This window comes from Calliphora vicina, chromosome 1 (genome assembly GCF_958450345.1).
Source record: "Calliphora vicina chromosome 1, idCalVici1.1, whole genome shotgun sequence".
Lineage (NCBI taxonomy): Eukaryota > Metazoa > Arthropoda > Insecta > Diptera > Calliphoridae > Calliphora > Calliphora vicina.
In genome coordinates this window covers 118,425,924-118,451,002 of record NC_088780.1, presented here as the reverse complement: position 1 = coordinate 118,451,002, position 25,079 = coordinate 118,425,924, and the positions used below count along the sequence as shown (strand labels likewise).

Here is a 25,079-nt window from a genome sequence, read left to right as displayed (position 1 = left end):
ATCGTTTAATCAAGAAAAAGAGCTCGATCTGTGATCACTCATATTTCTGACCAAAATTAGATTTTTTATATAAAAACTCAAAATATCTAAAATCGCTAATAACTTGGCCAATAAGCGTGTAATCAATAAAAGGAGCTCTATCTGTGATCACTTATATTTCTGACCAAAAATCGATTTTTTTTATCTAAAAACTCAAAATATCTAAATTCGCTAATAACTTGGCCAATAGGCGATTAATCAAGAAAAGGAGCTCGATCTGTGATCACTCATATTTCTGACCAAAAATCGATTTTTTATATAAAAACTCAAAATATCTAAATTCGCTAATAACTTGGCCAATAGCTTCGAATGCTTCCGTAAGAAGCATTCGAAAATGAGTTTGTAACTACTGTAGCGCTGATTAAAAAGTGTTTATCGGAATCATGTTTAAATGCAATTTTCATACATTTTAGTCTATAAAGCTAAGTACTCTGTTGAAAATTTCGTGCGAAATGCTGTCAAACTATATTATTTTTCAACTACGAAATAACATAATCAGCACTTCTTTCGCACGAAATTAAACCCAACAGCTGATCATTTGTTGCATATAAGACTTTCTGCATGAAAAAACTATAATTTTTCGAAAATATGAACAGAGTACTATTCTCGCTTAGTGTAAGATTTGTAGTAACAATATTATTTATCTTACTGCAAACAGCTTTAAAAGTGTGCAATTTATTTATGAGTGCAACACATATTGTTTTTTTAATGCATCCTTTGAATTTTAAATGAAATCATCATTTCTTTATTTTTAAAATATACATATTTATTTGTTGTTTGTTTATAATTAAGTTTTATATTAATGTAATAATTACTTAGAGTAAATTTTCTTTTGTTGTTTTTTAACATTAATTTTACATAAATAGACATAATTATACTAATGATTTTTTTTGTTTATCAATACTATGATAAATATTATGATTTTCTTTTGTTTTGTTGAGTTTTATGTAGATGCTGGGAATAAGAATACAATTAATTCAAATAGATACATAAAATAAAAAATCATAAATTTTTTATAGGATACATCATGTGAAGCGATTAGAGTTAAAGTGAGATTATAAAAATATTCGAGTTGTGATTTTTACAGTAGAAAAATATTGGTGAAAATAGAAAGCATTATTTAACATTTGGCTATTGAAAGTATAGTTTATATATATATATGATATTGGTATATTTTTATACTAATTTATACATAATTTGTAATAAGAAAACTAATTACTTCTACGGAAATAATAAACTTTTTATTATATGATGAAAAAAGTTGGTGTAAAATTTGCGAAACATTAAATTAGAAGGAGAAGTTTATATACATATCATTTTTAAAATTTCTTACTTTTTTATTTTTTCAATAAAAAATTACTCTTATATAAAATATTTTATGTTTACACATAGAAGGCAATTTTTGTTTTTCTTAATGTTTGTTAATAACGATCTATAATTTGAACCATTCGAGTTTTAATGAGATTCAAAAATATATATCTTTTGTAAATTGGGATTCATTCTTCTTTTATTATTTATTAATATTCTAAAGTTTAAAAGAAATCATAAAACTAAAATATTATTGTACTCAAACATATAAACTAATAACATAAATTTGAGCTTTGAAGTTTAGCGAGTGTTTATTTTTCTAAAAAAAAACAAATTGAGCAAATTATAAAAAAATAACTGAAATTCGCTTGGTCAGGTAATATTTCAAAGTAAACAAAAAGAGAAATAATACTTAACAATACAAAAAGTTCTAAAAAATTTATAAAGTTTGAAAAAACTTAGTTGCCAATAATGTAGTTGTTATTTTTTCTATTGATTACTCCATTAAACTTAAGATCTATACAATTGTAATTATAAAAAGCTCTTTAAAAACTTAAACTAGTAAAAGCTGTTTAAAGCTTTCTGTTGAAATTGTACATGAGAAAAAGCTTCAATTATTTCAATATTTAAGAAATGAAATTATAAAAGTTGGCTGCATATTTACAGAAGACTCTAAATATGTAAAAATTTAAAAAATATTTTATGCTTTCAAAATCAAATTATTGACTTTACAAGTCTTTACTTTTACTTAAACCAACATAGCAATGATTTTTAAATTATTTTGATTTTGAAAGCTTTCGGATTTCTTAATATTTATAAAAGTTTTTTAAATAGACTACATTACATGAATGTTGTAAAAAAATTAATGAATGTTTAAATTTACGGTTAGTGTGCTTTTGTAAAACTTTTGTCTTTTCATTTTTAAAGCTTTTCACAATGCACTTTATTTCCTTCAGTCTGATAATTGTGAGTTATTTTCTCCCTATTTACTGGGTTATTTTGTATTTATTATAGATCAATGATGTTAATATGTTGGTGGCGTCCTTTTAGCGTCTCAATGTTTCATCGATAGAGTACGTCATCAAATTGAAACATTTCCGCTTTCTCCCAATTCTATACATCACTCTGTTTGGCATTTGTATTAATAATAAAAGCTCCATTAATGTGACAATTTGGTGTGGTCTTACCGTTCGTATAGTAACTGGGAGTTTTGCCATTGGCAAACATAACCGCCGTTTGAGGAGCACCCACGCCATTTAGATGTGCCACCAATGGATTTTTCGTTGTCTCGCCGGGTGGTGTTGTCAGAGAGGGCGTCACTGGCGATGGCTTTATCAATTCTAATTTATCATCGGTTGATCCTTTAATTGGAGTTTTCACCAAACCTTTAAGATCGTTCGCTGAATGGGGCATCGCATAACGCAATTTACTCCAGAACCATGGATCACCCCACTTCAAGTACGTATTCATTTTTAGATATGCTTTTAGATCTGAATCTAAATTGTCAACTTCGATATCGCCATATAAAATGACAATAACTCTGGCTCTACCCTCATTGAGGGAGGCTTGATGAGCCGCTTTGAACTCCATTTTAGCCCACACCGACTCGATAAAGTTTTGCGACAATATAACAATGGTTCTTCTTGAATCGTCAATAGAGCGCACTATCTGATCTGGTATACATTCGCCCACCATCCAATCTCTGACATGCACACATAGTTTAAAGGGTGGTGAACCATTTTCCAGTTGGGGCACCAAATAGTCGGCAATAAATTTCTCATCTTTATGCGAATAGGAAATGAAGGCATCATACTTCTTGTCCTTGTCCAATTCTTGTTCGGTAACAAACCACAGACACAAGTTGTGGGCATAGAGCCAGATTTTAATTTCCTTTTGGTATTTATAGTACAAAGCAGCCAAAGAGCCCACCAAAAGACCCACCATCGAAATGACTATACTCATTGCTATATACAGTTCATTATCTGAACATATGTCATTTACGGATAATTCATTGAAGTATTTGGGTTCCAGAAAATTGGAACAAGTCATCTTAGAGAAATCACGTATCAATTTGAATTTATTCTGGGCAAACATTAAAAACGGTTTCGCTTCACAGTCACACATCCAAGGATTCTCAGAGAGATGTAGGGTATTCAAGCTTCTGCTATCGTTTAAAAAATGTATAGTGCTGATATTAAAATATTCCAAGCGATTATTTCTTACATCCAGTTCTGTCAATTGCGCCGGCAAATGTGTACTTTCTATGGCAGTCAGATTATTACCGGCCAAAAACAGTTTTGTGACATCAGCGTAACCCGGAGTCTTAGCCAGGGGTAATTTCATTAATTCGTTATTCTCCAAATACAACTCGGTACCAGCAAGTTTGAATTGTTCGATTCTAGGCAAGGCAGGTAATTTGGTAAAATTACTATTTGAACAATTTACCATTAATACTTTGTCCAAAGAACGTACCCAACAATTGCAGCCTCGGGGGCAGCGTTTAGGATTAGTGCCCTCATGATCAAAGGGACACAACAAATCCATAGGATTTATATATTTCACTAGTTTTCCCTTTAAATTCTCTGGTTGATTACAAACCAAATTCTCGGTATCCAATTTTATGTGTTCTTTCGCCTGTTTAGCCTTTTCGCCTCTCAAGTACTGGACAAAACTCAATAGCACACAGTCGCATTGTATGGGATTACTATTCAAATCCATCATAATTCTCTTTTTATCCTGGGTAATTTGCAATGTCTCAATAGATTGTAAATTTACCATTCTCAACTGGTTGTGGGTTAAATTCAATTTCAAGTCGTTTCTAGTTAAGAATTGTAAATCGTTTTCGTCCATGGTGGTGATATTATTGTAACTTAAATCCAATTCTTCCAATTCTAATAATTGAAATTTCCAATCTTGATAAATGTACATAATGGAATTATTGCGCAAGTTAAGTTTACGCAAATTGTTTACATATTGAAATGGTGAACCGAGGACGTTTTGAAGGCCCTCGAGCACACCACCGTAGGGTTCACTAAGTGTCAGTTGATTATTTTCTAAATTGATTTCTTGTATATTTTGTGTGCTGGCAAAGGCGCTGAGATGGATGGTGGTCAATTTGTTGTTGCTGAGATCAAGGGTTTTGAGATTTGTTAAAGATGAGAAGAGTTCTCTGTAAAAGTATAAATAAAGGACATTTTTATTATTATGAATTATTTATTAACTTAGGAAAATAAACAATATTATTAGGATTATGTTTATTTATATCCTACCTTTGAATTTCTGTTAATTGATTGTGTGACAATTTTAACATTGTCAATTTCTTGGTATTCTGGAACAATTCTTCGGGCAGGTTGAGGAGTGAGTTGTGTGACAAATCCAAATCTATAAGATTATACTGATTTTCTAGCAATTCTGCGGGTAAATTACTCAATTTATTGCTGGACATCGAGATCATTGTGATGGCTGTGGAATTGCTAAATAGATTTCCAGGTACTGACTCTAAATCACAAGTCAAACGTACATCATTAAGCTGTGGTAGATTTGCCAAAAATGCTGCTGGTAGACTTCTTAAAGGCACACGATTATTGGTCAATCTTATTTGTGATAAATTCTTATTCCTCTTGAACAAACCCTCGGGCATTGAACGAAAACGGTTGCTATTCAAACTTATGTTGGTGAGATTCGTTAAAAGTTCGAAGATATCATAGCGGAAGGTTTCAATGCCATTGTTGCTTAAATCTAAATCTGTAAGCGAAGTTATACCTTCAAATATATGTTTGGTTAGATTGCGCAGTTCATTGCTCCATAAATTCAAGACCTGCAATTTGTGCTGATTACGGAAGATGCCTTGGGGCAGAGATTTCAAATGATTGTAGCCCAATTCTATGAAGATTAAACTTTCTAATTTTGCAAAAATATCTACGGGTAAGTCTACATTGTTGGAACGTAAATCCAACCACGTGAGATTTCTCAAGGAATTATCTGAGAAGAGATCTTCGGGCATATGCAATAGACGTGAAGAACTAAAACGTAAACGGCGCAAGCCATGCAAACCACTTAAATGTTCCCGGGTAATATTTGTACCCAAATCGTTATTGTTGTCGAATAGCAAGGTGGTATACTGCTTAACACCCAGCTGCTCGGGTATGTTTGCTATGGACAAATGCCCCGGTAGTGGGCAGCCTTGTATCTGCACCTGCGAAGTGTTGCCAATAGCCATATTGGGCAAAAGTTTATAGTCTTTATAGTTGATGTTGTAGCACTCTATCATGACATGATCACCAGGACGTATTTTGATGGTCAGTTTGGGATCATTAACAGGACATTCAATTTGTATGTCCGACAGGATAGGAATACATTCACATTGTGATTTGGCTGCAAGTTCCATGCATTCTTCGCGCAGCTTAGCACCAGAACTTGCTATTGAGAATGGCAGATGTGTGCTTGTCAGAATAAAGAGGTATATTAGACAGGTTGTTGAGATTTTATGCAGCAGATCTCTTCGGCTTTCATGAGGACATAAGGGGTGATTCTTCATGATTGCGCACCTTTATAAGGCTGTGATGATGATAAATTTGTTTTATATTATTGTTTTCCGAAGGCTGAAATATATAGAAAAAAGGAAAATTTGTACGACCCTTTTTGAAAATGACAATCATAACAAACCCAAAACCAAAAGAATTTAAAAAAGAAACAATTACCAACACCATTAAACAGAAACAAATTAAAACCAAAAAATTGCATATGAATTGGAAAAAGGCGTGAATAATATTAGGAAATAGCAGGAAAAATGTATAAACAATTATGTTTGTTTATATGAAACCAAAACCAAAAAACAATTATTTTTTTTTTATTTTGTTAGCTATTATTGGAAGTACATATTCACGATGCTGAGAAACGATTCTCAGTATGCATAGTTGTTTTATGATTTATTCAGATTTTTCTTTCGCTTATCATAAACACATATTTTTTGTGCCACTTTAATTTTAAGAGTAGCACAAAAAAGAAACCAAAAATTATTTTTTATTTACTACCTACTACATATTATGAAACCGTAAACAAATGATTTTAAATTTTTATGTTTTTTGTTCATCAACTACATTTTTAATTTCAATATCGTAACGAATGATTTTCCAGCATGAGCATAGAATTATGATTAAAATCTATTGGCCTTACAAAATTTATTCAAAATTATTTCTCTAAGTGGAAAAAGGTAGCAAAACGTTTAAGCATATTTCTGGTTAACCTCAAAACCCAGAAGAGTTAAATAATATTCTTGAAATTATTCTGTTTATAGTAAAGTTAATTCTTTTATAGCCATTTGCCGAGTAATGTCCTTTAAATATTTTAAGATAATTGCCAACACTTAAGTTATTTTTCGCTGTTGATGTCAAGTTTGTTTTTTTTTCCTCTTGTGAAAGCCTTTTCCCTTAAGCCAAATATTTATTTATTCTCTGAAATGACCATTAAAAAATAAAATAAAATTACTTAACATATTTATATTTGTTTAAATAAAATAAGTATGAATTTCATTTAAACCTTTTTCTTTTCATTATTTTATTTGTTAAATTCAACGTGTTTAATTATTAATGAGACTGTTAAAGAGGTATTTTTTGTTGTTGTTTTAATTTATATAATTAAATGTTCTGCTTATTTCCCCAGCAAACATCGAAGAGAAAAACGTGTGGAATTTTTTAAACAAAAAAAATATTTTTCATAACAATATCCTAGAAATAAATTATTATTAGGCAAAATATGTTTACTATTAACACTAAACCTAAAGCTACATAAATGTAAACAATTTAATGTGAATAAACACAATAAAATTTTACTGAAATTCCACGATTTTCACAATTAATTTATACGATAATTAAATGATTATAGATATAAGTAACCACATTTTTATTTGAAATGAATACAAAAGATAATTCCCAGCAAATTTCCTGGCCACAAATGATGAATTTATTAACAAAAATAAACAAGGAGTAGAAAAAAGATATTTCATTCATGTCAAAAAATCCCTCGATGCACATAAAAATAAAACAATAAAACTATTGTTTAACTAAACAAAGTAAAAGTTGTATTGTTTGAATTAAAAAAAGCAAATTATTACATTTATATATAAAATTTATTCCCACACTCTTCCACAGCATAAACGAATGCAGAAATAAAATACAAACACAAAATATAATAAGTAATGAAATATAACTTTTAGTATGTTAAGGTTTTAGAGCAAATAGTTATAAAAGTTCTGCACTTTTTAGTTTTTTTTGCACAGTTTCTGTCAAAAACTAATGTTCTGGAAAATTGCTGTCAACTCTCAAAACCTAATTTTAGTGTATCAGAGGTGCAGTTAGCATCACATGCAGTCTCTTGAAGCTGGAATTGAAAATTCTTTAATTTCCGATTTATAGCCTTAATAACCATAATGTATAAATATAATGTGTGGTAAATTAATTTAATCATACATATCTGCTTTTGTTTTGCAATTTAATAAAGTTATTGTCATTTGCAAACAATGATGGTTTTATCAATGTTTAAGATCTTAAACAAAAGCCAGCATCATTCACTCTATTGTATGCAGTATTTGACATTATGTTTATTGTCAAATAATGGAGAAAATGTGCACATCTGTTTTTATATTTTTCGCACAGTGTAAGAAGATGCAACCAACATAAAGTGAAAGTTATATCTACATATGTTATACTATGTATGTTATTTTTTCACATTTGTAACGATTATTTTTAACTATTACTTAAATTTACATTTGATTGACTATAATAACAACAAAAATCAACGATAAAACAAACTAAATTTGCTTGCTGTATTGATATTGTAGATCCCCCCATAACGCCCCTTTCTTCGCCATCGCATACAGTTCAGTCATTTAGGGTTTAAACCATAAAAACCACTCGTTTGTAAAGTACATAAAATCATCATGAGCTTCATCGTCGTTCTCGTCATCGTCAGTTTTACTATCGTCATCATCAGCAGTTGAAATACATACATATGTACGTTGTCTGACATGTTGTTATGTGCATGTTGGCATGCATGCTGCATTTATTTCTGTGTATGTTTCACAAATATCCTTACATGCATTTTAATGCAGTAGTGTAAAACTACAATATTTATTCATGCAAAATGTCATGGGTTTGGTAGGTTATTCCCTTTAATACTTATTTCTATGAATTTATACATGCACAAACATGTCCAAATGTTTAATATATACAGATAAATCCGTACACACACACACAAACATACACATAGACACAGTCGGAATTTAATGACATGCTGGTGGTAAATAAATGAACGAACAAACGAATGTCCTTTCATTCAACGGTTTGCATTTATTGTCATTTAACAAATGAAGCGTAATGATGATTATGGCATCAACAGTAGAAAATGTCTCCCTTGTGAACATTCATGCGCCCAAATGTGTATGTACGTATCAGGGATGCACATGGAACGGTACGAACTGTAACAAAGATATTAAAAATTGTACATTTTGAGCCTTCAATGTACCAACAGTTTGGTTGTTTATATAATAATTTACTAATTCCCTTAAAAATCTAATTCTATTTAATAGTTTAACAAAATTTCTAAATATGTACACAGAAAAACTTATTCCTAAACAGTTTCAATTCAAATATTTAGCACATATTGAACCAGCGCTGCCAACTTTGACGATTTATCGTCATTTTGACGATTTTTTAAGTCAAATTTATTAAAATGACGACTGACGATTTTTCATTTTTCTCGCGAACAAAAATGACGATTTTTTAAAAGCAAAACATATGGTAACCTTTTTTCCTAAAATTCAAATTTTTGTAAGTCCCCTTTTGCAATGTACAAATTGAAAGGCAGACAGCGTCCAGTTTTATATTGAATTGGTTTCACAAATTTTAAAACATTTTGATTTTGGCGATAAACCTGTAGAATGGAGTTAATCCTTATAAAGGTTTATGAACAAAAAAAATGATTAAATTTTACAATTGGCCAAACTTATTCCAAATTTATTAAATGGAAAAGAATATCAAGAACTTGATAATGAAGTTCGAGAATTACGTAATATGAACAACGTTGAAAGAATTTTTAATACTGTAAATTTAAATAAAACAAAAATCAGAAATGCTTTGGATTCTTCAACATTACAAGGAATATTGTTTTCAAAAGATTATCTTAAGTTAAATAATTCTTAATGTTTTAATATAGCAATTAAAAATGACTTATTAAAAAAATGTCACACAGAAATCTACCAGAGTAAAGTCACATAATACCAAAATTAAATTATTTTTTTTTTATTAAATAATAAATTTATTTGCCTGTAAATAAAAAAAAATATTTAAAAAGTTAATAAAAAAATGTCTTGACGATTTTTTCTTTTTAACTTGACGATTTTTACGATTTTTTTTTGGTAAATTGACGATTTCTCCAAAAAAAAAGTTGGCAGCACTGTATTGAACTGGTTTCAATTATTTCATAATTGTATCAAGTATTCATGTGCTCAAAAACTAAATTTTCTGATATTTTCTATTGAATTTTGAGTTTTGAATTTGACAATTTTGATAATTGATATATGTATGTACATACAATTTTCGTTATTGGTTGAACTTTAAATACAAAAATTATTGAATATACAATTTTCGTAATTGAAAACACATTTTTGTTATTTTTTATGTTTTCAATTACGAAAATTATATATTATGGGGACCGCCCATTTTTACACAAGTCGAATATTTTGACAGTGGAAGACTACATACCAAATTTGGTGAGGCTAGCTTGTCGGGAAAAAGTTTTTGCATAAGAAACAAAAATCATAATCAATAGAGAGAGAAATTGCATAATATGTTATTATTTGTTTTTATGCCGACCACTGTTATAAATGTATGTACGTTCACATTGATTAAATATAAGACGAAATAAGCTAATCATTATTTTTAGAAAATGTTTATTTGAAATTATGTACATGTCTTCTGTAAGAGAAAAAACAGCATACAAAATTTAAATAAATATTTATACAAAGAAAACCGTAATATATTTTTTTAGTTGTCACGTGAAAACTCTATAAACTCATCAATAAAATGAAAGATAATAGTAAACATAAGCTAAGATAAATGCACACTCTACAGTGACTAAGCTACTTGATTCCCCTTATGAACCACAGGATATACCCCAGTGTTCTCGCTATGAATTGAGCCAACAAATAGTACCAATTAATTCCACCATTTGTACGTATTTATGCATGTGTCTGATCAATTATTGAAAATGCTATCTAAATACATGCATGTGGGAAGTTTTACAAACATAATTACAATTTGATCGACATACTGATTAATTTAAGGTAATTTGTATGAAAATAGATCCAGAAATAATAAATTTGAAATTTTTTTTATTGGTATTATGCCATAAATTGTTTAGAAAACTACTTTAAATAGGATTTGACATTAATTTGGTTTATTTCAGGTTTATATTTGATTTTTTTTCAGATTGTAGTTTATTGCATGTATTGCATATACATTAGTTTTATATTATTTTTACATTATATGTAGATAATTTCATGGCATATTAATTACTTTTTAAGTGTAATTCTCTGGTACTGTAACTGTGGCATAAGTTCAGTCAGTATGATGATAAATAAATAACCTAAGTAAACTGTAAACCACATGTGACATTTCTTGAGGACACATTACTAACAATTTAAATGCAAAAAATTAATAGAGTCGCTGCATATTTTTATTATATAGTTTCTCCCTCTATAAACCTCCCGCTCACTTCCTGATTAAATTTAATTCTTCATAATCTAAAACATCATTTACATTCATTGCCTTAGGTAAAAATAATCAATTTATTTGTTTTACTTATTTAAAACAAAAAAAACTAAATTATGGCCAATAGAATTTTAATTAAAAATTTGTTATTTTCTAATTACAATTTTCTAATCGAATTAGTTATTTTTTGTTGTTGTTAAATTTATTTGTTACACAAATATTGAAAATGTTGTATAAATTTGTAAAATATAAAAATATCAAAACACAACAACTAAATTTACAAAATGTGCAATCAATCATGGGATATTCATTTATTTTTAGTTTAATTTTTTTGTTTGCAAAATTTCTGTTGTTGCAATAAAGATATAACAATTAATATTACTGTTTTCAGATATTGATTTGTTTCATGGTCTTGCTACTTTTCTTCCCTTATCAAGGAAAACGAAATAATAAATAGTTAAACATACCATTATTGTTTACTTGGAAAAGACTGTGCTACTGCAGCAGCAATACATTTCATGTCAACAGCAACAACTAAGAAAAGGGATTTCCTTTTAGATAAAATGCTAAAGTAGATATGAAAGATTTTGAAAATAACATTAAACTACACAGAAAAAATTTCTACATAAATAGTACGATCTGATTTGATTTCAATTCATAAGACCAGTTTCAAAAATAATAATGAAAGAACAAAACAACTTGCCGATTACAAGCAAGTCTGTACTCAAATTAACCCGACCTTACCTCTGACATCTACAAACACAAAAATTGCGCAACTTTATAAATACTTTCTTAACTTGCATGGTTTTTTATATATTTAGTTTTCAAATAAAACCAAAGAGTTAAACAGTTATTCGGGAATATTAAATTAATATTTTAGTAAGATTTAGTTTTCATATGCTAAATTCCCAATTTAAATATTGATAAATTCAGTGAAATTTATTGTTGGGTGATAAGCTAGTTCCTATGCGGATTTCACTAGTTATTTAAGCCAGATCATCAGGAAAACTTTCCTTACCAAAAGGCTTTGAAAATACTAAAGATATTATACAAATAAAACCATAGAATGAATTAGAATTACAGTCACTCAAGCTCTACAAAACAACAACAATAAACCGTGATTTCTTTTCTAACATTCCCTACTATAATTTTAAATAAAATATGTATTTCAGTTTTCATTTGTATTTTTATGTTGTTCAAAAAATGTTGAAATTTTCCTTGGACTTTTTTATGATCTTCAGCTATAAAATGATTTTTTGAACGAGATAAAATGCTTAAAAATGAATGGATGTTTAATGATCTTTTTACGTTTCAGATTTTCTTGATTCAACATATACATAAATACCTAAAATGTAAGGATCACATGGTTTCTTATGCCGATTAGCAATAAGAATGTGCCAGAGTTGGGAAACTTTAACCCCCCTCAAATGAAATTCAGATGTAAACTATCAAAACGCCGATACACGTGTCTTTTTTTTTGTCTCCTCTATCAAAATTTATTGGTGGACCTTGTAATTTTGGAAAAAAATTGATTTTGTTGTATAGTGTAATTATTAAAAAAATCATTCCAATTATGAATTTACTAATAACTTTAAAGATATTTCCCTATTTCGGAATATAAGTGTAGTGAAAACCCTTGATTCAACACAGCAATGTAAGAAAGCAAACAGTAAAAGTACTTTGTTAGTTAAAGAGCTATATTTATTTTTTTGTTATTATTGCTATTTATTGTCGTTCATTAGTTTTCTTAAGAAAATTTTTCGTCATTAATTTAATTGCTTGTTAGGAAAAATAAAACTTTAAAATAAATAGTTTTTCTTAATTGCAATATTTGAAAAGAATAATAATTACAAAATGAAAAGCTGTCTAACATGCAGAAAGATGTTCGACTGCTTTTCATTTGTATAGAATGTTGCTTTGAATGTAAAAATTTCACAGAAAGAGTTAAATTTCGATTTGTTTTTAATAAAAAAAAAAAATATACACAGTTCGAACTTAACGAATTCTATTCCGTAATTTCTTAATCAATTTCAATATACATAAAAGTAATCAAAATCAAAAGGGCTTATTTTATATTCAAACTTTTAGTCGATTGAAAAGAATATGAACGTTTTTTTTTTATTTTTTTCTATATTTTTGAATTTTGAAGCCTATTAATTGGCCTTTTTTAGAAAAACGATTTTTCGGTTAACCGACATCGAAAAACCCGGTTTAACCAGTTAACCGATATTGGAAGGAATTAGTTTAAATGTTTAAACAGTACTTTTTTACATATATGAACAAAACATAAAATAATATGAAACAGAAGTCCCAAATAGGACCTATAAGATGCAAACGCACTTCTTCTTAACTGTAATTGTTTCTCATTATAAATCATACCAAATAAGTAATAAAACTGCATTAGAACGTTTTTTGTCTCTCCTCTAATACTTCTAAAAAGGCATTTAGCACAATAAAATATAATTTTAAGATCAAAACACACTAATGAATTCAATTTTATTGAAAGACCAAGATATGTACATTAAATTCAATTTTACGTTAGGTAAAATCATCACTAAGTTTTTAATGAATCATTAGTAAGATTTAGCCTAAACTTCTAGAATTATGCGGAATTCAATTTTAATTTTTAATAGTTTAGTTTTTATTAGGTGCAATTGATTCTGAAAAAAGTTTTTAAGTAAACTCATCGTCCTCTATTATTTAGAATCATTTTATATTATTTACCAAATGCTTGATATAATGTGTATATCGTCACCTAAAATGCAAAATAACGTATCATCAAAAAATTCGAAATTGTTTTTTTTATTTGTTCAATTCACAACTGACATTGTACAGTCGTATGAGTTGTAAGTCGTCTGAATGTACAATAGTTGTACAAATGTTGTTGATAATTTCTATATAAATGTTTTGTACAACACCTACAACATTTTTACATATGTTTTTCGAATGTTGTATGAAAATTTAAGTGTTACCAAAAGTTCATATTTATACATAAACAAAAAAATTAAAATATTTTAGTTTAAAATAATAGCCAAACGGTAACACTGAAATCAGTAAATTTATTTAATTTATGAAAAACGATAATTTGTTTTAAATATTTGTCAATTGTTTGCATTTTGTACACAATGCACACATTAGTTCGCTTTCATTATTAATTTTATATATTAATAGATTTTGGAATGTTTTTTTTATCATCTTCGTTTGGAACTAAACTAAAGTATCATCAAGTATATGATTTTCTTAAACAAAATAACGTATACGCTTTGAGTAATTAATTAATAAATTATTTTTACCTTATTTTAGGTAGTATCCTAATTTTTTTTTAATAAATTTGTTGCAATTTAATATTTTTTGCAGTCTTAATGAAAATTTAATGAAGAAACTTTTTTAGTTTAAAAAAGTAGTTGTTTGTAATTGAAATAAAAAAAACGTAATAAAATTAAAAATGTATATATTTTTAATTAAAATAAAAAAAATATTTTTATTTTTTATTTTTTCTTAAAAATTTATATTGATGATACGTTTTTTTGTTTCAGAAAATAACAATTAAAAAAAACGTAAGCCACATATCTTAAAGTGTGTTTGGAAAAAAATAATTAATAATAAAGTCATTGTAATTCAGATTTGAAAATTTTGTTTCAATATCTCCAGTAGTTTTCATTTTATATCGTTTTTTGCTTCTCCTATAAACTTATGAAAAGTGATGTTACGTTATTTTGCATTTTAGGTGACGATATGTACAATGAATATACAAAATTCACCAAAACATGAGATTTAACATTTTAGTCCCAAATTTTAAAAGCCGGTTAACCGAGTGATATAAACCGGTTTACATTAACCGATTCGCAAAAAAATCGAGATTTCGAAGAATAACCGGATTTTTGGTTAACCGTTTATAAACATTAAAAAAAGTCAGGCTTTCAAAAAATGTATTAAAATTGTAGTAATTTTAAACCAAAATTCAAAAAAAAATTCAAACCATATCTATGTATATACAAACTGAAAATCAGTCTATAAGATCTTGAAGAATAAAAATACACATTTTTTAAGCTAACTGCAAATTATCAACAATTTTGAAGCAAGTGAAGTACTTTCCACTAATTCACTTGACGTGTATAATTTAAACTTGTACATATCGTAGGATATTGTCATTAGGAAACTCAAGGAATACATATCTGAATTCCAAAAAAAAATTATTTGAAACTTTTTTTAGTTTTTCCATATTTCATTTATCTTTAACATTTTAGTTTGGTCTATAGCCTTTATATATGGTGGCAGATTTTATCTTTTTTTTCATTTTAAAAGTGTAGTGGCATTAAAACTTTCACATATGAATGCATAAAAACTTTAATAGAAAACCCATAAAACCATTTACCACTACATTTGGAAAATTTACTTAAAATGTTGACTACACACATATACACTAGGGTGGCCCTTAATAAACGAAAGTTGGATTTTGGCCATTCTCACCCTCCAGTTTGGTGAACATTAGCAAAAAAATCATCCTGAAAAAATTTTAGGTAAATCGGTTGGGGTTAAGACGTGCCGCAAGCCCTCTGAAGTTTTGAGATGCATTTACAAGGGGAAAAAATGCATTTTTTTCAGTTTTTGTAAAAATTTTGCCATTAAAAAATTACTTTTGTAATTTAATTTAAAAGAATCGAAATGTGTACGTAATTGTCGTTCTAATGAGACATAAAAAACAGAAATCGGTTAAAAAACCGTAGTAAAAGTAAAAGTTTCAGAGTATATTTAGAATTATCTGGACTATAATATTCTAATTAAGTTTTGCTTAAAATTCATAAGAGTAAGAAAATAGAGCTCATTGGCCTAAAAATTGCCAAATAATTGGTTTTTCTCGAAAATTTCAAAATTTAAATCGCAGGTACGGAAAAACTATAAGAGATATTTTCATAATTTTTTCACGATTTAATTCCCTATTATACTCTTAATAAATCCCAATGAGATGATCAAAAAATTCTGAAATTTGTTTAACAAAATTTTTAAAAATTTGAAAATGGAGTTTTGAAACTGCCGTTAAAAAAATTAATTTTTTTTGTTCATACCTAAGAATAGGTTAACGGTATCCTACGAAGACAAAAACTCATATACAAGTAAATATGGACATATTTTAAGTAAAAATGAGCTTTTATTTTAATATTTCTCAAAATATGTTAATTTTGTTCCAACATTTCTTGTTCTAGTGGCCTGAGACACGTTAATGGCCTGGCGAATTTTTAATAACTTTAAAATTTTTTAACCGATTTCTGTTTTTTATGTCTCATTAGAACGACAATTACGTACACATTTCGATTCTTTTAAATTGAATTACAAAAGTAATTTTTTAATGGCAAAATTTTTACAAAAACTGAAAAAAATGAATTTTTTCCCCTTGTAAATGCATCTCAAAACTTCAGAGGGCTTGCCCTCTTACCCCCCAACCGATTTACCTAAAATTTTTTCAGGATGATTTTTTTACTAATGTTCACCAAACTGGGGGGTGAGAATGGCCAAAATCCAACTTTCGTTTATTAAGGGCCACCCTAATATACACATCCCAGCAGATATGGTTGAATGGCCCTAACTTGTGATTTTAACTATCATTTGTTGCATGATTTGCTAAGTGACATGTGTGTGTCCTACATAGACTACAGATAGACTGTCTATGAGCTAGTCCAAAGTAGTCAACGCATGGAATTCACATACCAGTAACATAGCCAGTTATCTTACTAGCTACTTAAGTGAATACTTGATATGTAACTAGTTATTTTAACATGTGCATGATACAAAGATACAGTCTAATTGTATGTTCTTTGTAGTTGGCTCATTATCAGGAAACTTACGTATTAATTACTAAGAGACGGTCAAATGATCGATTTCTTGTACAGTGATGATTATTAAATTCCGTAATCCTAAAGTGTAGTGCCAAAGGACACATACACGCAGAGAAAAACTATAGTTGGGCATGGTTACTGTAACCATTTCAAAATTGTTACAAGTTTTTTAACTGTATTATAGCCACAGGAACCATTTACATGAGTGTGGTAACCATAATATGGTTAATTTACGATTCACATGATTGTATCTACCATATATATGGTTACAGTAAACAAATGTATGTTTGTGACAACCATTCATATGATGAAGGACTTATCATATTATGGTGCTCTCGGCTTAAGGCTTATCATAATCTAAGAACAACATATTATGATAAAATTATTCATCATAAATATGGTTGCCACAAACATACATTTGTTTACTGTAACCATATATACAAGCTGCTGGGATACTTCTATTTATAAGCATTTTAATATCCACACATACATACATGCATATACAGCACTTGCTTAAAGCTTAAACCACAAGTATTGTGGCAACAAATACACGTTAATTTTTTCCGTTTCCTTCAGTTCCCTACATACATAATCCAGCACTTTTCATGCTTGTTAAAGAATGAAAACACTAAAGGTAATTAACATAGGTACAAGTAAAAAATTGTTAAAAATATTTAATGATCTTCAAGTTAGCAGGCCTAAAATGATATGTGACATTATTATAGGGAATGTTGGCTCTAAAATTAATATATCTACCCTTATAATTATATCCTTCATGATATATATTCATGATAGCAACCGAATTTGTTGCCAATCGAAAGATTCGGTTGCACATATAGAATTTTTCGGTTCTAGAAACAGAAAGTCAGTTGATAAAGAAGAATTTCAGTTGAAGCAACCAAACTTTTACTACCCTTTCCAAAATTTTGTAGCCACAATTGTAAAATTCGGTTGCTATCACGAATCTGTTTTCTCTGTGTACATATGTTGTATGTATATGCAACAATTTTAATGTATTAAAAGTGTTTGTTGCTCATTTGGTTGTGTTAACAAAAAATATAAAAAAAAAACTTTTTGTTTTTAGACAAATAATAAAAATATAGAAAAATACGATAAAAACCAGAGAAAAATAGCTGAGGCAAGGAGCAACAAAATAAAAAAATATGTTGCATAAAAAATGAATAACAACAGCTAAAGCTGTGTATGATGTAGCCAGGTAAAACGTACATTCTCATTCCAGTATGTGAGAAAAACACTTTACAGATACATATACGAATATAAAATATTTTTAATATAAAAAGAATAGTATTTCAAAAGGGTAACGTTCTACATGCAAGTGTTAAGCAGTATGGTGTGTAAATTGTCACATACATATAGCACTTGTAGCACTCACACTGAAACTCACATGAACACTTGTTCGTTTGGGTGGATTCTGTTAGAAAATCTAATTTTTTTAGTGTTTGTGATGCACAATTACGGTCAGGAAGCTTATGTACATATATAACGAATGAAAATTGTGAACAAAAACACAGAAATACTTGGTAAAAGAGAAATATTTAATTTTGTATTGTACAATGTGCACACACACAGATTTATTTCTATTAAAGCTGAAGATGTAAATACTCAGATCCATATACAACATGTGTCTATGGATAGGTGGACAGAGTTTAAATGTTTTAGACAAAATTAAAGTGATAAGGATGGATGAGATTTTAGTTACATTTATACATATACATGAAAGTAAATAAATTGTATATGTATGTTTTATAAAGAGTTTTATATGAATTGAATATATATTTTTTTTACAATTATGATTTATATAGTTCCAACATCTATAAATACATGTGTTTGGTTTTGTATTGTTATATGTACTTATAGTGATATGTTTTGTGTTTTACAAATGGAAATGTATGAATATATATACATATGCATGTATGTTTGAGTGCACTTATGTGAGTATAATTATGTTTCATGATTTTAATGAATTTTCCCAAGTGTTTAACATCATAAAATGTAAATGAAATACATACATACATATATGGTAGAATAAATCTAAAATGTTAAAGAATAAATGAAAAAAATGTGAAAATTAAATTCTTCTTCTAGACATTACGTTCAATCTAAATGTGAATAATGGTGTGTGGTAATTGCAATGAAATGGAAATAAAGCTTAATTGAAAAGAAAACTAAGCCAAACAAAATCTACTTACTATTTGGTTTTGTGCAAAAAATTATGATCAACATACCTGGAAATAGAAAAACAAGAAAAGTATTATTAGAATTTTGTATAAAAGGAAATATTAAATAACATAAATTTAAAATAAAATACGTGGGTATACAGTGTGTATGCAAAAGGGCCAAGTCCATTTTGTTTAAATTTTACTATTATACCACGGAAAGTGGTTTAATTCTGAAAAAAATAAATTTTTGTTCGCTCTACGAGTATTTAGTTGTCAAACCAAACATTTTGCTACCCATATTTAATATGTTTGAAACATGCAGTTTACCAGATTGAGTGTCCGATAACACGCTAACTAGTTCGCATATTGAAAATAAAGTACATTTTTAAATATTTGAAATTAATTAAAAGAAAACATTTTCATTAAAAATTTCTTGAAAATCTTTCATATTGTGGAATATCCCAACACCAAATTGAATGTATTGTCTTGAGAGAAAATTTGAATATTTGGAAAAAACTGAAAATAAGCTATTTTAAAAAAATGGCCCAGCTCACGATCGATTATCACTAGACTCAAAATATAACCCAGGTTTATTTTGATGGGTGTAACAATATCACATTTGCCCCACCATACGAAATGAGTCGCTCTAAAAATTTATGCAAATTTTTAGGAATATTTTCCAGTTTTTTGCTTGCTTACGAGTACATATTTTAAAAAATGTAGGGATGAGAGAGAGCCAAAGTCCGTACACATATTTTAAATAGCTTTGATTCTTTATACAACATGGGTCACTTTATAAGTAATAAATGTCTGTGAACTAAAAATAAATACTAGTTAAAACAAACTTTTTATTTTTTTTTGCAATACCTACTGTTACAATCTCCATTTAAACTCCTCCTTTGTGATTATTATTAGAAACATACTTATTTTGAAATCTATAGCACACAAGTTAAAGCTAAAGTTCATTTTATTTTACTACAACTACAATATGCTGTTTTAACGACTGTGTTTATGGACTTCTTGTGTATGTATATTAGGGTGGGTTGAAAAAAAGTTACACTACGACATCTAAAAAAATTACTACGACATTTAAAAAACCTTAAAAATAAAAGTTGAGAAAATGTAAAAAAATTGAATTTTGGGTGCCTCAAAATTATTTTTTTGATATGTCGTAGAGGAACTTTTTTTCCTCATGCCAAATCTATCGAAAAATCGATGACACAATATCGACAAATTGTTGTCCTTACAAAGCGGCCCACCCTAATGTATATACTTACATACATATGTACATAATTATATATGTGTGGTATTATTTTTGATGTAATATTTATACTGCATGCGGTGGGTGTTGCTGGTTTTGTTTGCCAAGTACAAGTATATACCCATATCTGTTAAAAGGAATCATCATTATTATCATCCCGCTATATTGCACAGACAAAAACAATGATGCTCTTTTACACTCACTTAGGCACACACTATCTCACCTAGACATAAAAAGATTGAATGTGTGTGTAAATACTATAAAGGAATTATTATTTCCATTTATGTGTGTGTTAGTAGATGTTTTTTCCTTCAGCTTTTATACATTATAGTAAGTATGAATATAATTCATTACAAGTTTATTTCCAGTCTTGTTTTCAAAAATTTTCTTTTAGTTTTAAGTGTTAAAAGTGTAAATTTAATATGATTATGTTCAAACAGTTAACATACATCTACCCCTTTCCTTATAAACACAAATACATATTCTCTAACACTTGTCTGAAAGTTTGATGCTTTTATACACTTACACTAACGCAACAACAAAAGGAAGAATATAAAAAAACACTATTATTTATAGTACTTGTATATGTTTAGGTGCTTTAGTATTAAAGTACGTTTGAATTTCATGTCTGCCTTGTTGTCTACCTAAACTGGATAGGAAATGAAGTCAGTTTGATATTCTTTTGCTATTCCTTCGTCAAGGTAGCGTATATAATCAGATTCTTACATAATAGGTATGTAGGTTGTCTGTGTCAAAATGTTTCTTTAATATTATAGACACAAAGGTAATGTAGTGTTTAAAGATGCATTAAAAGTAATGAAGCATACAATTTTTAGTTTTTAACTGAAGCATTTTTTTTTAATTTAATACCTTTTTAATTGAAACTTTTGTGTTTAATACCTACAAAGGCTCTAAAATTTTTAATGAAATGTTCATATTTATAAAATAAATGGTATATGACAAATTACTAAAGTTTTTTTGCACTTACAAAGAAGAATTGTGATCAGTACCAATTAGCATTAAACGTTATTTGTTTATCTTGTACACATATTTCATATATACATGTAGTACGATTTTTTAATTGTGTCCCCAGGTTGTCTAAATTAGGGATACTATGGCTCGGTTTCCGAAAGGTTCATAAAATCCAAGATGCGCGAGGCTACGTCTAACACATACACGACTGACCCACCAGCATTTGATGAACAAAACTGCACAACCAGTATGCACCTTCTGTAGCTCCTCTCCTTTAATAGTTTTTCACATCTTAGTGGACTGCCCGGTCTTAGCCAACTTACGTGTATCCATTTGCAAATCCTCTAACATTGTTGATTTATTAAAATGTCCATCCAATAACAACATTAACAATGACTTTGAATTTTAAAAAAAACTTTCTTTACATAACCATATTTAATTTTGTAATACCTAGTCTAAATATCTTAATATGTAAATATTAGGGTATTCAATTAATCGGGTTCCTGGTTTAATCGGGTAATCGAGCAAATAATTAATCGGGGCTTACATTTAATCGGTTAATAATCGGTTAATTTTAAATTATTCGATTAACAATAATTTGTATTTTAATTTTATATTGAAAGGAAAAACACGAATTTTGTGTACCTTTTTATAAGCATTTTGTTAATAAAAAAAACAAAAACATAAAAACCAAACAAAACATAACAATTCAATAAAACAATAAATAGGGAATCTTCTGAAATAATATTTTAAAAAAAGAATATAATTTAAATGCTTTCCTTTTAAACGATTTTTTTTACTTTTTAATAAAACTTGACTTGACAAAACTTTCTCACTGATTGTAGAAATCTAAAGTAAGGCATGATAAAGAATATTCAATTTCTCAGTTATGTTTTTACTTTTCTCTAAGCATATAAAATCCTTCATCATACCATTCGAGTTCTTTTTGGATTTTTTTAGATTTCAAAAAACTATTGCCAGAAGGAAATTTTCACGCGTTAAGAAATAAATTTATGTGTTTTATATTTTTTATATTTCGGTTAATCGGTTAATCGACACAAATTAATCGGTTTATTTGTTATTTGAAAATCGGCAATTTTAAATTATTCGAACAGTTAAGCGTCCAAAATTAATCGGTTAACCGATTAACGGTTAATCGATTGAATACTCTAGTAAATATCCTATTTTAAGAATACACCTAATTAATAAATTCTAAGCCGATAGCCATTGTTGCTAGTGCTTTTAGCTTTAAGATCTGTTGTAATTTTAATTATAATAAATATGAAAATAAATAAATATTTACAGTCTCAGTGGCTAAAACATTACTTCTATGACTTCAACTTCATCGCTGTTATAAAAAAACTACGGACAATAAAAATGATATAAGTATCATAGAATTTTCCTCTTTTAAAGACAATTTTTCTGTATTAAAAACAAAAAAAAAATAATAACGATCTGTTCCCGAAAATAGTACCAACGCCGCAGGAATACTGAACAACTTCACATTGTTCATTTGACTGAATTGTGAACTAGATCGTTCTTGAATATAACAACTCTAATAACCATTAAATGCTAGAAAACCCAAAGTTATATAAAAAAATTATTTTATAACTCTTCATTTAATTTGATATAACAAAAAATAAGTGCTTAACTTTATGAATCATAAAAATACGTTAGATTAAACATAACCTATTTATACACATATGGTCAATTCACAAGGTCATATTGTCATAATGTCCTAATATTTCACAATGGTTTGAAAATGTGAATTGACCTATTGGTCAATAAGTTTACAAATTTTCAAAGTTTATTCTCACAAAAATGATACAAAAAACTGTATGCCTTATGGAATAACTCTATCTGTAATTAATATCATATTACGAGTACATTGCAGATTTGATGAACAAATTAATAAAAAAATGATTAATTAAAAAATTAGTAAAGAACAAAACTAGACATATCTATTGCAAACCTTTTTTTTGAGGGCATGTCTAATGTACATACATATTTTATGTATGTAAATATAATTAAATTACAAACACAAACAGAAAGTTATTTATATTGAAATTATTAATAAATGAGCATGAATCTGTATTCTTAAGCAAGTGTCTGTATACAAATTTGCATATGTGAAAACATGTATACAAATTTTAAGTCATAAAGCAACTTTATTATACACATAAGAAATGAATTACATATTATCAAAACCCATAAATTATATTTGGAATATTTTGCATTATAAAGAATTTATGATATTTCTTACGACTATGTATCTAATTTGTTGTTATAATACATTTCTATAAATGTATGTACATACAATAAAATTCAAAACATTAGGTTGGTTTTTAGTACTGAAATCTAATCACCAGGATATAAGAATTTTGTATAAGAATGACAACTCCTGCCTAATGCCAAAGTATTTGAATTTTCAGACATAAATATATACATATGTATGTATATTCAGTTCATTATATGTATTGTATAAAATATGATTTAATGTTTTAGACTTCTACTAATTATATCCAGATAAATATTTTATGAATGTATGTATATACAATCCTGTTTGATAGCTAGACCAATGTTTATATGTACTGATGTGTGTGTGTAGCTGTACTAACTTCAATATAATTAGAAATTTATTAGATAAATAAAATAAATTTAAATTTTCTCAATGTCTAAGTAATGAATTATTGTATTTTTGGTAGTCCAGAATTATGTCTGTATGAGTGTTTATGAAAATGATATAATATAATTTTATGAATATCAATACATGATTATAAAATTATTACTACGTATTGTATTTTTATAAATTTATTCTTATGTTTATTATTAATAATTCTTTAATAATTCTTATTTAACAAAAATAATCATATGAATTTTATATGTATGTATATATGCATATATTAATCTCAAATTATATACAGAAAAGTTATGATTAGTGTCTTTTTCAATGGTTTACTAATAGCTCATATACAGTATATTTGTATAGTAGTTCATGAATAATAATTTTCGTTTATACAACACGAACAAATGCGTAATACAAATGCAATCCGTCCCTTGTTTGTTTTCAATAGAGAAGAGTTAGTTATATTTCATGTTTTTGAAAATTTTCTCAAACTCAAGTTCCTTAACAAGTTATTTTTCTACCAAACACGGGTCTAAATTGGTTGTTAAGAAACTGACAGATAGTTTACAGTTTTTGTATATACCTACATATGTATATATTGCATAAGTATTAAATAACATTTCAACAAGTTCTTCACGTGAAAATAGTCATCTCAGTTGACTATTTTCACGTGAAGAACTTGTTGCATTATGTTTAATGAATATTTCACATCTTTGCAAATGATCTGAAAATAATTGTCATATACTTAATTTGTCGAATCACTGTACATTTTGGTACAAGTTTTAAACAATAACACAATATACAATATAGATTTGTGAAAGTATTTAAGTACTCAATATTCTCCAATGTTCCTGGTATGAAATACCAAAATGCAGCTTTTCAATAGTTTCAATCTATCAGCATGTTAAGAAACAAATTTAAAGTATTTTTAATATTTTATGTATTTAAAAATATCAACCAGACCAACCGATAACAATACATACGTCTGAGCAAGCTTTCACAATGCAAACAAGTAAGAAAGTATAGTCGGTCAAGCCCGACCATATGATACCCTACACCGAGTATTTTCGGAACCGGGTCTTATATGGGAGC

General features: G+C 27.9%; 2 protein-coding genes across 3 annotated transcripts in view; one reads left to right on the top strand and one right to left on the bottom strand.

Moving 5' to 3' along the window:
- Lerp (lysosomal enzyme receptor protein) overlaps nucleotides 1–25,079 on the top strand; it is a 263,489-nt gene that overhangs the window by 230,072 nt on the left and 8,338 nt on the right. The window lies entirely within an intron of this gene.
- The window catches only part of LOC135963674 (protein toll-like), a 235,536-nt gene continuing 212,463 nt past the window's right edge, over nucleotides 2,007–25,079 (bottom strand). The window contains exons 6-8 of one of the 2 annotated variants that reach the window (XM_065515621.1): nucleotides 4,617–5,948; nucleotides 2,535–4,516; nucleotides 2,007–2,472 (exon numbers count right to left, since the gene is read on the bottom strand). In XM_065515621.1, coding sequence (XP_065371693.1) covers nucleotides 2,468–2,472; nucleotides 2,535–4,516; nucleotides 4,617–5,884 — 3,255 coding nt within the window. In that variant the 5' untranslated portion in view covers nucleotides 5,885–5,948 and the 3' untranslated portion in view covers nucleotides 2,007–2,467. Of the gene's footprint in view, nucleotides 4,517–4,616; nucleotides 5,949–25,079 lie in introns of both variants that reach the window. The other variant, XM_065515620.1, reaches the window with a different exon arrangement.